We start from the raw sequence: 13,715 nt of genomic DNA, 5'->3' as shown, positions 1-13,715 counted from the left end.
AATTTTGTACCATAGCACCGACTTATTTTACCTGGGCTGGTATCTACACTCATGAAAAACTTATACAACCATTTACGCCCTTAACTGGAACTATACAGAACCATCCAGTAGCCTCCTGCTTTGGAGCCAAACTCACAGTCACAGAGGCCACACAGGCCACACCCTTACCTGAACAACCCTGAGCATCTTCCCTGTCTCCAGCCTAGTGGTATCCTGTTAGACTCCCCTCCCCAGAGGACAGCAAGCACAAGTGGCAGCCAGGCAGTGGGGGGTGTAGGTCTAGAGTTCACACAAGATGGCTGATGGCAAATGAAGGTACAGGAAGAGTGGAGGCCATCCAGAGTGTGATGGTTAAGGTTGTACATCAACTTCCCTGGGCTATGAGATGCCCAAATCGCTGCTAGAACATTATCTCTGGGAGTGTCTATGAGGGTATTTCTAGAATAGATTAACATTTGAATTGGCAAACTGAGTAATGCAGACAGCCCTCCCCAACATGGCAGGCATCATCCACTCCCTTGTGAGCCCAAACAGAACAAAAAGGGAAAGGTAGAGTGAATTCATTCTCTCTACTTGAGCTAAGGGCATCTGTCTCTCAAACATCAGTGTTCCTGGTTCTTGGGATTTCGACCTCCCGTCAGAGTGTACACCATCAGCCCCAGACTCGGACCAAATTACACCACTGGTTTTCCTGGTTCTCCAGCTTGCATACAACAGATCATGGGACTGCTCAGCCTCTATACAGTGTGAGCCAATGCCTGTACTAAATCTCCTCTTAAATATATCTCTCTATATATATCCTATTGATTCTGTTTCTCTGGGGAACCTAATACACATGGAAACAGTATAGAACAAGCCTGAGATCTCCCGTATTTAAACAGTACAGAACAAGCCTGAAATCTCCTGTATTTAGTGGCCAAAGTGAGGAAGGGTGCCAGAAGGTGTTGGGGAAAAAAAAGAAGACAACGTGTGGGTTAGAGGAGCCCTTGCGCAGGAAGGAACCACAGACACGACATCCCCTCTCCGACAACCAGAGGTCTTTACCGCTGAACCTGAGATCACACATGCAAAGAGGTGATCCTCATGTTCCCAGAATTGCAACACTTCCTGGCTTATGTCCCCAGGTAAGCCTTTTCAAGAGTCCAGTCACCCAGGCATACCCCACCCTAAATGTATTCTGAGTGTCCCTCTTCTAGGCGTATCTTCCCTAGAATACATCAGATGTCTCTCTCATATGCCTGCCACAAGCAGCTATCCATCAAGAAAATACATTAGCCCTTTAGCCCCACTGGGTAAGGATAAGCTGCGCATTCAGGATGTCAGGACATTAACTTTATGAGTAACAGTCTGTGCCAGTTTCCCTAGATATATGTGTGTCTGTGTCCTGGAAGAAAAGGGAATGACTTCATTCTTCAGACTTTCTCTCCCATAAAATCCAACTACTATTAAGTTCCCAAGCAAAACCCAGGGATGCCCTAACTTGTAGCTAAATCTTAGACTCTTAAAGCTGAAAGAAATGCTCAAGGTTCCTGAATCTAGGTGAAATGTGATTCCTACCACATACCTTAAGAATTCACCAAGCCTTGGTTTGAACAGCCCTGGGGACAGGGAATTACTACCAGTGAACCTGTCTACTGCCCTCTCAGACAGCTCAATCCCTAAGAAAGTTTGTCCCCACAAGCCATCCAAAGAGTGAGTCATCCTCATCACAGCCTCAAACACAGGGGATCACGTACCTGTGGGCACCGCTGGGTCCAGCATTGGTTTTTCCCACGTGTTAATCTGCTCCCACGTAAACCCATTGGTCCCCAGGGCCACGCTATAACCACAGTTGCCGTAGTGCTCATCAAAGGAACAGCCACCTGCAGACAAAAGAGAGAGGAGTGAATACATCCTTGTGTTTGAGGCTTGGCTCGTTACCCCCGTCTCATCAGCTCTTCATTTACAGCTTCGAATGTTAAACTCTGGAGATTTAAAAAAAAAAAAAAAAAAAAAAAAGGCAAGCAAATTGGATTTTTACATTTGTTTTGGTGCTCTCGGGAAAGGCGCTGGCATCTGCAGCCCGCCCCCCCCCCCCACACACACACCATTTAAAAAAAGTTAATAAGGCCAGTTACATTGATTTCAATCTTCCTTCCTGAGAAAGTAAACAGCAACGCCTCATTCTAAGCAGGAAAAAGGAATGCCAAGGCATGGCTCTCTGATTGTTTCCTGCCACAGGGAGAGACACTGGGGACAGCAGAGAGAGCGCCAGCCCCAGAGCCCGGTCAGACCAGCCACAGATCTCAGCCGTGCAAATCCGGGCCAGCTGCGGCCTCGCCTGCATCTTGGTCTCCTCACCTGTGATACAGAGGGAAGAGCCACTGGACAGGATCACCATGAGGATGAAATGGGGTAACATACATAGAGTAACTGGCACAGAATAAATTCTCCACATCTATCCCCTTCCCTAGAAAAGCAGTTTGTGAAAACTCACGTTTCATGGCATAAAAATCAAATTTGTGGAAGAATCAGACAATCGTGAACCTGGAAGATAGTGAAGTCAATGCTCATAGTGTTTAAAGTCATCCACCTTTTTATAGGAAGCTGTATCAGTTCAATTCTGACAAGGATTTACTAAGCATACGCTTAGGGGGCTGGAGGTCCCCTCCGAGTGATGCTGACAAAGATGCAGGGTACAGAACCAGGGCTCCAAGGAGGGAATGCTGGTCTGTCCGGAGAAACAGGCGCCATGACATCCTGAAGGGGGACTGATCAAGGCTCTGGAGGATCCAGCATCTCCGTGGACCAAGAACAGGAGGAAGGGCATCCAGGGTGAGCTGGTGGGACACAAAGGCGGCAGCCTCCTGACTCGTCTCCCAGACCCAGTTTCACACCCAACCCACTTTGCCACTGCCCCCCATTTCCTTGATGCTCAGGTCTCATCACAGCACCATCTCCCTCCCTTACACACTCATGCTTCCCCATCACCCGTGCACATGTGGTTCCGATCCACGTACAGAAGCCATCCCTCACTAGCTCCAGCCTGCGTCTACAGCCTCCCCTAACATCACACTGCCTTCTCCACCAGCTGCCAAGGAAAAAAGCCCCTCTCTGCACCCCAGGCCTGGGATGTCCTCTGCTTAGCGGGGTGGAAGTCCTGCTGACAGGTATAATATGGAAGACAGTCACACCACCACTAAAAAAAACCCTATGATGCCAAAGGCTTTCTCTACTTTCCTTCCTTACTGTGAATGAGAACCCGTAAGCATTGGCCCTTAGCACCCCAATTTGGAGTCTTGGCTGGGCTGAGGAAAGCTGGACCTACTTTGGTAGTACAGGACTTCGGGCTTGAGTAGAGAGTATTCAATAACTTTGTCCTAAAAAGTAACAGGAATTTGCAGTGTCTTATGTAAGTACCTAGATTAAAAAGCTGAGGAGAGGGGGAGAGGAATGCGAGAAACAATAAAAAGCAGAAACCTACAGAAGATGTCAGCCAGTAAGAAATTTCCTCTGATGGAAACTGCCTGATGCCTTGGTAAAAATTAAAATACATGATTTCATTTATTCATTCTTCAACAACTGTTTTTTTTTTTTTTAAAGAAATATTTATTTGAGAGTGCACACGTGCATGAGCACGAACAGGGAGTGGGGAGGACAGAGGAGGAGAGAGAGGGTCTCAAGCAGACTCCACCCCAAGTGTGGCACCCAACGCGGGGCTCAACCTCACAACCCCGAGATCGTGACCTGAGCCAATATCAAGAGTCAGACACTTAGGTATATATACACAATGGAATATCATGCAGCCATCAAAAGGAATGAGATCTTGCCATTTGCAACGACGTGGATGGAACTGGAGGGTGTTATGCTGAGTGAAATAAGTCAATCAGAGAAAGACATGTATCATATGACCTCACTGATATGAGGAATTCTTAATCTCAGGAAACAAACTGAGGGGTGCTGGAGTGGTGGGGGGTGGGAGGGATGGGGTGGCTGGGTGATGGACATTGGGGAGGGTATGTGCTATGGTGAGCGCTGTGAATTGTGCAAGACTGTTGAATCACAGATCTGTACTTCTGAAACAAATAATGCAAGATATGTTAAGAAAAAAGAAAAAGAAGAAGATAGCAGGAGGGGAAGAATGAAGGGGAGTAAGTCGGAGGGGGAGACGAACCATGAGAGACGATGGACTCTGAAAAACAAACTGAGGGTTCTAGAGGGGAGGGGGTAGGGGGATGGCTTAGCCTGGTGATGGGTATTAAAGAGGGCACATTCTACGTGGAGCACTGGGTGTTATGCACAAACAATGAATCGTGGAACACTACATCAAGAACTAATGATGTAATGTATCGTGATTAACAAAACAATAAAAAAATCTGCTCTGAAAAAAAAAAAAGTCAGACACTTAATCAACTGAGCCACCCAGGCACCCCAATTCAACAACTGTTTAACTGAGCAGTTAGTGCAGATTCCAGAGAGTCCGAGGCCCTAGCTATACAGTGGTTCACAGAAGCAGCCTGCTAGTGCTCTTCAGCAACACAGACTGATGGTAAACAAGTCAATGAATAAACCTGCACACATTTCAGCACCGTGCCACAGAGGCCACGGTTGGAGTGCGGGAGAGGAGCCTACTAGCTTGGGGCCGCGGAAAGAGTGCCCTAGTCTGTGCCCTCCTGTCCCTCCACTACACCCAGCTCCTCGGGGAGAGCTGGCCACACAGGGCAGCCGTGTGCTGCTGGTAATTCAGGGAACTGAGGGAAGAAGGGCGATGACCATTGTGCACGGACAAACGTCAACGGGCAAGGACGGGAGGCCCAGGAGATGAGAGGAAAGGGTTGGAGAGGACACTTCACCCCGGGTACAGTGGAGAAGGATGGGCTTTGAAAGGCAAGGTGGGAGGCACTCAATCAACGTCCACCAGACAGTCAGCGTCAGAATGGCTGGGAACAGCTCTGGCACATAGTAGGGCTTAAATATCTGTTGAATGAATGAACCAATAATGTTAACGGGACGCCTGACAGACGGAGCTCTGTTTCAGTAACAGCGACAGTGAGCACAGAGCCCCCGGCACTCAGCCTGCCCTTCTGGGTCTCAGCCTCGCCCCTTCCACCTAGGAAGCTCATTCCCCACACTGCCTGACAAATCCCAAGTGATCCTCCCAAATCACTTCTACAAACTTCCCAACCAGAGTAGAGTGTGAATGCCCCAGACACACGACGTTTACAATTTAAAAGCAATTACGGCAGCAGGTGTGCTGTTGTTCAGAGAGCTAACCACCTTCCTCTACATCTCCCTGCCATCACCTGCCAGGGGCCCCCAGACAAATAAATCGGGTCCATGCCATGGACAACAGATCCTGACGTGCTGGAATTGATAAGCGAGGGGTGCCTGCAGCATCTCCAGACCTTAGCATCCTAAACGGAGATCAGCCTCCAGGCTGAGAGAAGAAAAGAGTGGCCAAGACCATGCTACATGTATGGCAAACTGTTTGGATCTTCTCTCTTGTGCATACAAAAGAGGGGGCACCTGGGTGACTCAGTTGGTTGGGCATATGCCATCCGCTTGGGTCATGATCCTGGGGGCCTGGGATGGAGCCCCATGTCGGGCTCCTTGCTCAGCTTGGAGTCTGCTTCTCCCACTCCCCCTGCCCCTCCCCCTACTCGTGCAAACTCTTTCTCAAATAAATGAAATCTTAAAAAAAATTCTCTCTCCCCCTTTCCCTTTGCCCCTCCCAAAAGAAAGAAAGAAAGCAAGCAAGCAAGCAAGCAAGCAAGCAAGCAAGCAAGCACTATGTCTCCAAGCCACTTCCATCTGGGTAGTAAGACCGGGTAGTAAACCCTAGAAACATGTAACAAAGTGATATCCATCACTTGCAGGCTGCATGACCAGCCCGTAAAAATGACCTCTTACAAACAATCCACCTCACCTGCCCCTGCTGTGAGGAACTTCAAAACTATAGGGGAAGGCAGTGGCATCAAAGGAAAAAAGATGTCTAGATCCCTAAGACACTCACTGGAAGGAGCCAACCATTAAGCTTCCCAGAGCAAAACAATGTGTCTTATGTTGCTGACACCTTAGGGGTTAAGTATGACCACAGCAGAACCTTCTGCACCCTGACGAATATAAGCAGCACACTCTCTCGAGCATCTGCTCCATGCCAGGCAATATACTAGACACAGACTGCATATTTCATCTCATTTGCTTTCACTTAATGCTTGCAACCTGGTGAGGTAGGTTATTATCCCTACTATAAGTACAAGGTAATTAATGTATGGAGGGGTTAAGTGGCCTTCTCAACTCACACAGAAGGGAGTGTTAGAGCCAAGATTAATTCTGTGGTGACCTAACCACACAACCCCATGCTCTAATAGACCAGAGAGAGAATGTATTCCCCCAAACCAAGGACCAAGCCTTTCACTTATAAGGTTATAAGAGAGGATCACACAAAGGGCTTCCAAGGTGGTTGGACCTCCCATTAGAATGCATTCCTTTGCTCATTCTAGAAACATTTAACAAAGTTGTTTTTTTGTTTGTTTGTTTGTTTACGTGTTCTGTGCAGGAGCACAGAATTGACAATTAGAATTCTTACACGCATGTAGTTGGCAGAGTGCAGGGAAAGAGAGCCACATCAACATACATCCAAGGTGCAAAGATGCAAAAAACACCTTCACGGGGATGTGTTGAAGCCCAAAGATCCCATTCAAAGGAGGGTGTTTAACTGATCCCTGACCTATCCTCTATCAACTCTAGCACTACCACTCACAATCCCACTGTGGCTTGATGAACACGGAAGCAGGAAATCCAGCATGTTAGGCATGATGGCAAAAAACAACTGAGAACAGAGAAAGAAAAAAGCTGTTTCCTACACGTCTGCCTGCTAAAAGGGAGTTAGGTATTTGGCTCTGAGCTTCCAATGGCCACTAGAAAAAGGAAAATCTGTTCAGATACTGAACACTCTGTGTTCATACAATAAAAGCCAAATTGCACAGGAAAATTACAACCATTCCGGGCGCTTAGCTCACACAAGAATTTCTCCACAGGGCCACTGGTAACAGAAATCCCATTCCCCATCACGAACAGTGTCTGAAACAACATCTCCACAAGGAGTGCATGGCCAATGACATGCGACTATTTCTCATAGTCATTCTCAACATAAACTGGCAGTATTACCCAAACATGCAATCGGGGGGAAAGCTGTTCACTGGGACTCCATATGATTCAATGTAGAGTAGTCTGGCTGGACCCAGAGACAAGTTTTAAAAGCTATTTGGGAGAAAAAACATACTTCAGGAATTTTTTTTTTTTTTTAAGCAAGCCTCCCCGAATTTTCTTCCTCTCAACCAACAGATTGAGGAAGAGTGGTTATGAGCTCAAGATGATACATCCTGACAGCAACCCACACTGCAGCTGGGTACAGCCCCTCTAGCTCACATCTCTTCCTCATTCCTGGGCCTGCGTTTTCGGGTGTGCATGACGGATCACCAGGAAACACTGCAGTAGTAAAGGTTAAGGATTCCAGAGACTCAGAACTGGGAACTGTCAGGAGACACAGAGATGAAGAGCCAGGCTGCGAGCCAGGGATTGGCTCCTGAGGGCCAGCAAGAAGAGAAGAAAGCAAAGGGTAGTTGCCCCTGGACCTGTGGCATGAAATATGCAAACCCTTGATAATCTCAAGTCTCACCGCTGTTCCTCTTACTCTTTAAAAAATTACGAACCAGGAGAGATGGTGGACTCTGAGAGACAAACTGAGGTTTCTGGAGGGGGGGAGGGTGGGGGGATGGGTTGGCCTGGTGATGGGTATTGAGGAGGGCACGTTCTGCATGGAGCACTGGGTGTTATATACAAACAACGAATCATGGAACACTACATCCAAAACTAATGATGTGATGTATGGTGATTAATATAACATTAAAAAAAGAAATGTAAAAAAAAAAAAATTAGGTTTACTCTCTTGGCGCAATTCCTTAGGTCCTTAATGCCTGACCAAAAAGGCTCCTGGCCATCTCTGCAGGTGGTTGGGGCAGGCTACTTAGGAAAGACTAATGACTGGAAGGATTCCCGAAAGACTTCCATTTGGATGTTCACCTCATTCAGTTTTAAAGAACAGGCAGACCCATTTAACTGAGGTCAACCCTACCACAGTCATTTTGGGGGAAAAACCAAAACCACCCCTACCCCAGGAATCAGGCTCAGCCTCCAGAGCACATGTCCTGGTTTGGAGAAGACCCACACATAACTGGGGGAGGATACGACAGGGCAGTTCAGCCGCAGGCAAAGGACCCAGCCCTACCTCCTGGCAATAGGAGCTATTTCCCTGGATGGGTTGAGGTCAGAATGTGGCAAAGGCCCCAGATGCTCTGATGTGAGTCAAGCATAAAAAGTCAACAGAGAAATGGAAAACTGTAGCAAGGAAACTGGATCCTGAAAATCCTTTTGGGTTTGGTAATGTATAGCATATCAGCATCTGTAACGGAAGTAAAAATAGTGCAGGATACATACTTTAAGATACATTAAAGCATAAATAAAGTTTATAGTGCCAATCAGAATTTTTTTTAAACATGAGCTCTTCTTCTGAAAATGAGAAAGGAATAGAATTCAATAAAAATATAAATGTGTCTGCCTCTACACTTCTCAGATACGATTCTGTATTTTCTTGAACAGAATTAAGTTCCGAAGAGGAACTACAGATTTCCTGGGCTTCTGCTATATGCCAGGCACTGCACTTGAGCTGTGTAAGTATGTATTTATAGATGTGTGTACACGAACGGAGGTAAGTCCAACTACCACCTCTCTCAAAGACAGGGATCAACACACTTTCTCTGTCAAGAGCCCAACAGTAAAAATTTTCAACTCTATAGCCATATAGTCTCAGTCATAACCACTCAACTTTGGCATCATAATGTAAAAGCAGCTGTAGACAATACATAAACAAATGGATGTGCTTGTGTTCCAAAAAAACTTTATTTATTAAAACAGGTGGTGGGCCAGATCTTACCCAGGGGCTGTAGTTTGCCAACCCCTCCTCTAAGAAAGAAGCATTGCTTTCTCTGTTTTACACACGAAAACTGTCCTCAGACTTACTAAGGGATGTGCCCAACTAGGAATTTCAGGGAGAAAGAATACCTCACAAAAAGCAGTAACAATACTAACATCTCCTTTTATTGGCCACTGAGCATATAACCATCACCACAGGCCATACCATTTTGATTGTACCCATATAACAGGGAAGTAAACTAACCTGCATGAAGTAGTAAAGTCAAGACATTAGTCTCAGGCTGTAATGATACCAGAGCCCAAGTATTTTCCTTTGCTCCAGCCCTGCCGCTCTTAGAACACTGTGTGTGTTCAGAGAATCCAAGTTTCATCCTGCTGCTTCCAGGGGGAGAAAATAAAAAAGCTGTGACTCCACCATCCAATGGTGGAGCAAGTTAAGAGAAAAACATTTTTAAAAAGGGCAGAAATCTGCCTCCACTTCCAGCAAAGCTCGTGACTTTGACTGACAAACATGAGCATGATCAAGCAAGGTGACGTGCCATGAGGAGGATGAAACGGTAACACCCCATCCTCTGGCAAGTATAGACCTAAAACTCAAAACCCTCGTAGCCCACTCAATACCCTCCCCTCTGGGGGCTCTGAGGGCACATCCAGCACTGGGGACCTGGGGAAAGGGAAAAATAAGACCACAGGACTGTGTCCCTCCAACGCCAAGCCCCAAAGCTCCATGAGAGCAGAGGCATGCCGTTTATCTCTTCACTCAGCATCTAACCCATAGTCTGCGCTTGACTTTATTGTTCAGTGGATGGCTGAATACATTTAAAATGGACCGGCACTCATGCAGGGGAGGCAGGCTGAGACCCCACAGGGGGCTCTGGTGCCTCTTCCACTGGGCTTCCTGTGGGGGTTAAGATGAACCCCGTGCAGGCCTTGGAGCCCAGTAGAGATCTGGAACTCACCCTGAGACTGGACCTTTTAAGAGCATTTACTCTGGTCCTGCAAATGCCCAGGACAGAGGGAAAGACTGAACCCAGCGTGTGGAAGGACGTCAAAGGACGAGCCCAGGAGAAACCATCAGGCCATCAAACAAGGGGAGGACTGAGGTGAGACACGTGCGGGCCAAGGAGTCCTAAGAGGAGAAACGTGAGAGCATTAGCAGCAGACCCAGGAAGAGAGGCTGCTCAAGGTTAAACTGTGCGCAGGGTGTGCGCAGGAGTAGTGGGCACAACGCCAGTGGAGCCAGGTAATCACGGTACAAGGTCAAAGAGATGTGGACACAAAGCTACTGGGTAGACACAAATCCCAAGTAAATCTGAGTGGTAATGACAACCAACACCCCGTGTCAGGTGCTGAACTATAGGCCAGACACTATTCTAAGGGTTCACCCATAGCAGCTCATTTACTTATCTCTATCATCCCATGAGATAGGTATGATCATTATCCCCCATTGTAGAGATAAGGAAACCAAGGCACAAAAAGGTTAAAAAAAAAAAAAAAAACTAGCCCAGGATCACAGAAATCACAAGTGCCAAAGGGAGGCTTTGAACCCAGACTGACCAGCTCAGTCTACATCCTTACCCACCACATTAGGTTGTCGTGACAATGAACTTGGAAGGCAAGCTTGGCCTTGAAAGGAAGTTCTGGCTGAGGGAAATGGGTGGCTGTCCCACAATTCTCAGATCCCTGTGAGAGGAACACTGAGCCAGCCTTGCAGGCCTTCTGCCCCCAATCACTGGCTCGGCTCAAGATGCCAGTCTGCAGTCCTGGAGGTCAAGTCAGAGAGACAGGCCTCCCTTTAACTTACAGGAGGCGACAGTGTGCTGGTGAGAAGGAGAAATGGAGGTGGGGTCTCAGGCAGGCAGGAAGGTGCATGGGGTGGGGGCTCAGGCCTCACGCAGCCATCCCAGATCTGTGGCAAGCTCACACTTAGGAGCTACTAAGACAGACTCAAGAGGCAGCAGGACTAAACACTTAGGGGCACAGGAAAAGGCAATGCGGTAGAAGTGGTTTTAATTACTCTAACTCAGAGTTTGGCAAACTTTCCCAAAAAACCCAAGTAGTAAATATTTCCACTTTGCTGTTACGTTGCCTTTCTACAGCAATGCAGCAAATTAACACAAAAATCAGGGGCTTAAAACAGCCCCCATTTACTATCTCACGGTTTCCACAGGTCAGGAGTGCAGGCAAGGCTGGGCTGGTCTCTCAGGGCCTCACAAGGTTAAAGTCAAGGTGTCAGGGAACTGCCATTTCTTTCTGGGGCTCAAGTCCTGCTTGGAGCTCAGGTGGTATGGGGCAGAATTCAGTTCCCGGTTACAGGACGGAGGTCCGTGTCCTCTGCTTGGCTGCCATCCATGGGCTACTCTCAGCCCCTAGAAGCTGCCCACAGTTCCTGGTCACTAATCCCCAAATCTCCTGCTCTGGACAGAGCACAGTCCTTTCTAAGGGCTTGTCCAATTCGGTCAGGTCCATCCAAGACCATCTCCTTTTTGATTAACTTAAATCAACCGATTTGGAGCCTTCGCTACATCTGCGAAATTCCTTGACCTTGGGAACTAATCATGGGCGTGAAGTCCATGAACTCACAGTCCCACCCAAGGAATGGGGATTACCCAGGGCAGGCATGCCAGGGGGTGGAGGTCTTGGAGGCTATCCTAGAATTCAGCTCACCTCAATGGGTCACCCAGCATCTCTCATGACAACACAGCCACACCACTGGGGCTCAGAAGCAGCCATAAACACACAAAAAAGAACAGAGTTGCATTCGATAGAGAAGTTCAGTGTTTATTGACATTGCACTCTGAACTGCATTATGATTTTCACATGTCACAAAATACTACTCTTCTTTTGACTTGTCTAAAGCATTTAAGAACATGAAAACCATTCTTCATTGGTGGGCCACATAAAAACCAGCGAAGGTCTAGAATTGGTCTGCAGGCTGTACTGTGCTGACATTTGGTTTAATGCCATAAAAATTTCTAATTTTAACACAGAGAGAAGGACCATGTTTCACCACTTGAGGGTTTGTTGTCTATATGAGGTCATGGGCCTTTTAACACCTCTTTCCCAGTTCCCAGATGGAGAATGTTTTTTTTCCTTCCTCTGGGGAGTGGAAAGGAGAACGTGTCTCCCTCCATCTTCCAAAGCCACACTCCTGACCTGTGGGATAAGCGCTGAGAGAAGCATAAGAGCTTCCCATATTTAAATAAGCATTTCCCCTACATCGCCGCTTATGTTCTTTACGGGTAAGGATTAGCATGCCCTCTTCAGGGAAGAAGAAAACAAGACCAGAGCACATGACCTTCTCAACACCACACAGGGGCAGGACTGAGACTCAAGCCACAGACCTCCTCCTTAGTCAACTTTGAAAACCAGGGCAACACCAGGATCCATCCAGCTACAAAATCTGTGGGGCTCAATACCTAACTAAAATACAGAATCTCTTGCTAAAAAATTAAGAATTTCAACATGGCCACAGCAGAGTCTAAAACCAAGAATATGAACCCTTCCAAGCACCAGGCTCCATGAGACTGCACAGGTCACACCCTCATGAAGCCAACCCTGCTCAGTGGACACCCATATTCTAACAATAAAATGCCCAACCCCCAAACCATCAAGATCCCACCCGCATGCTGACAAATGCTTTGAAGGCAGGGCGATATCTAAATGGGGCTTACAATCGTGAGCAGCCTATCGCGAGTAGGCCAGCCTTGCCCCCGGAATGAATGTAAACCAGGCTTGCATAAATTGAATTCCTTTTTTGAATATTTAATTGAATTTGCAGAAGTGTGTGCCAGGGGGGTGTTTTAAATAAGTGCACAAATATGATAAGAAGGCCTTCACACCATTATATCTAATTCAGTAAGCAAAAATAATGGCAGGGCACATTCCAATTAGTGTTTGATTTACTTGCTTTAATAATAAATCCAATTAGTAGAATGTTTTATAAAGTCATCCAATGTCAAACACTCATGGACTCAACAGATAGAAACAATACTCCTAATAGAAAAAAAATGTTTTAAAGCTTTTTGAACAGTGAATTTATTATAAATAAGAAAATGTCTCTCTGATGGCTTGAGCATTCCCTAAGGACCACAGAAAGTGTCTGATCTGTTCATTTGGTTCTTTCTCCCAAAGACTCCGTGAGGCAACTCAGGTTAATCTGGCCCATTATAATAAATCTGGGAATAAAAACAACAAAAGTGGAAGTTGGCAAAGACACCTCAAGGGAGAATAATGAACTTGCTGCTGGGTCTTCTAGACCAGAGACGTGTTTGGACTTCCAAGGCAGCTTAGTAGAGCAGGAAGAGACAGGGCTGACCGAAACAGTGGTGTTCTAGAACCTGATGCAGCTCTCCCATGCCCTGAGCAGGGTCCACCTATAAACTAGAGAGATCAACGAGCTTGGTGGCCCTCAGGCATGCACACTTCAGGCAGTGGATGAGGATCTTTGTCCACTGAGATATACATAGATGGGTATTAAAAGTGTGGACTCTGGAACCAGCATCCCAGCTCTGCTATTTGGGGTGGGGGGTGGGGGGCACGGTTAGCTTTGTGACCTTGGCCAAGTTATTTAACTTCTATGTCCCTCAATTTCCCCATCTGTAAAACGAGAACGATAATAGTACCCATCTCTTACAGTTGTTACAGGGATCGGGTCAATTTAATATTTACCCACCAAGACGTGGAACAGTGCCTGGCACATAGACAGCAAATGAGTATTTATTAAATTAATGTTCAATCCC

General features: G+C 46.8%; 1 protein-coding gene across 1 annotated transcript in view; it reads right to left on the bottom strand.

The window, feature by feature from the left end:
• Positions 1 to 13,715, bottom strand: part of PTPRT (protein tyrosine phosphatase receptor type T) — a 1,128,529-nt gene that overhangs the window by 846,184 nt on the left and 268,630 nt on the right. Inside the window, exon 2 of the mRNA XM_073880268.1 lies at positions 1,737 to 1,862. Coding sequence (XP_073736369.1) covers positions 1,737 to 1,862 — 126 coding nt within the window. The remainder of the gene's footprint in view (positions 1 to 1,736; positions 1,863 to 13,715) is intronic.

The sequence above is a fragment of the Callorhinus ursinus genome, unplaced genomic scaffold (assembly GCF_003265705.2).
Source record: "Callorhinus ursinus isolate GAN/ISIS: 27379988/994484 unplaced genomic scaffold, GSC_fseal_2.0 scaffold38, whole genome shotgun sequence".
Classification (NCBI taxonomy): Eukaryota; Metazoa; Chordata; class Mammalia; order Carnivora; family Otariidae; genus Callorhinus; species Callorhinus ursinus.
The sequence above is the reverse complement of the archived record's forward strand: the minus strand, read 5'-3'. Positions and strand labels throughout refer to the sequence as shown.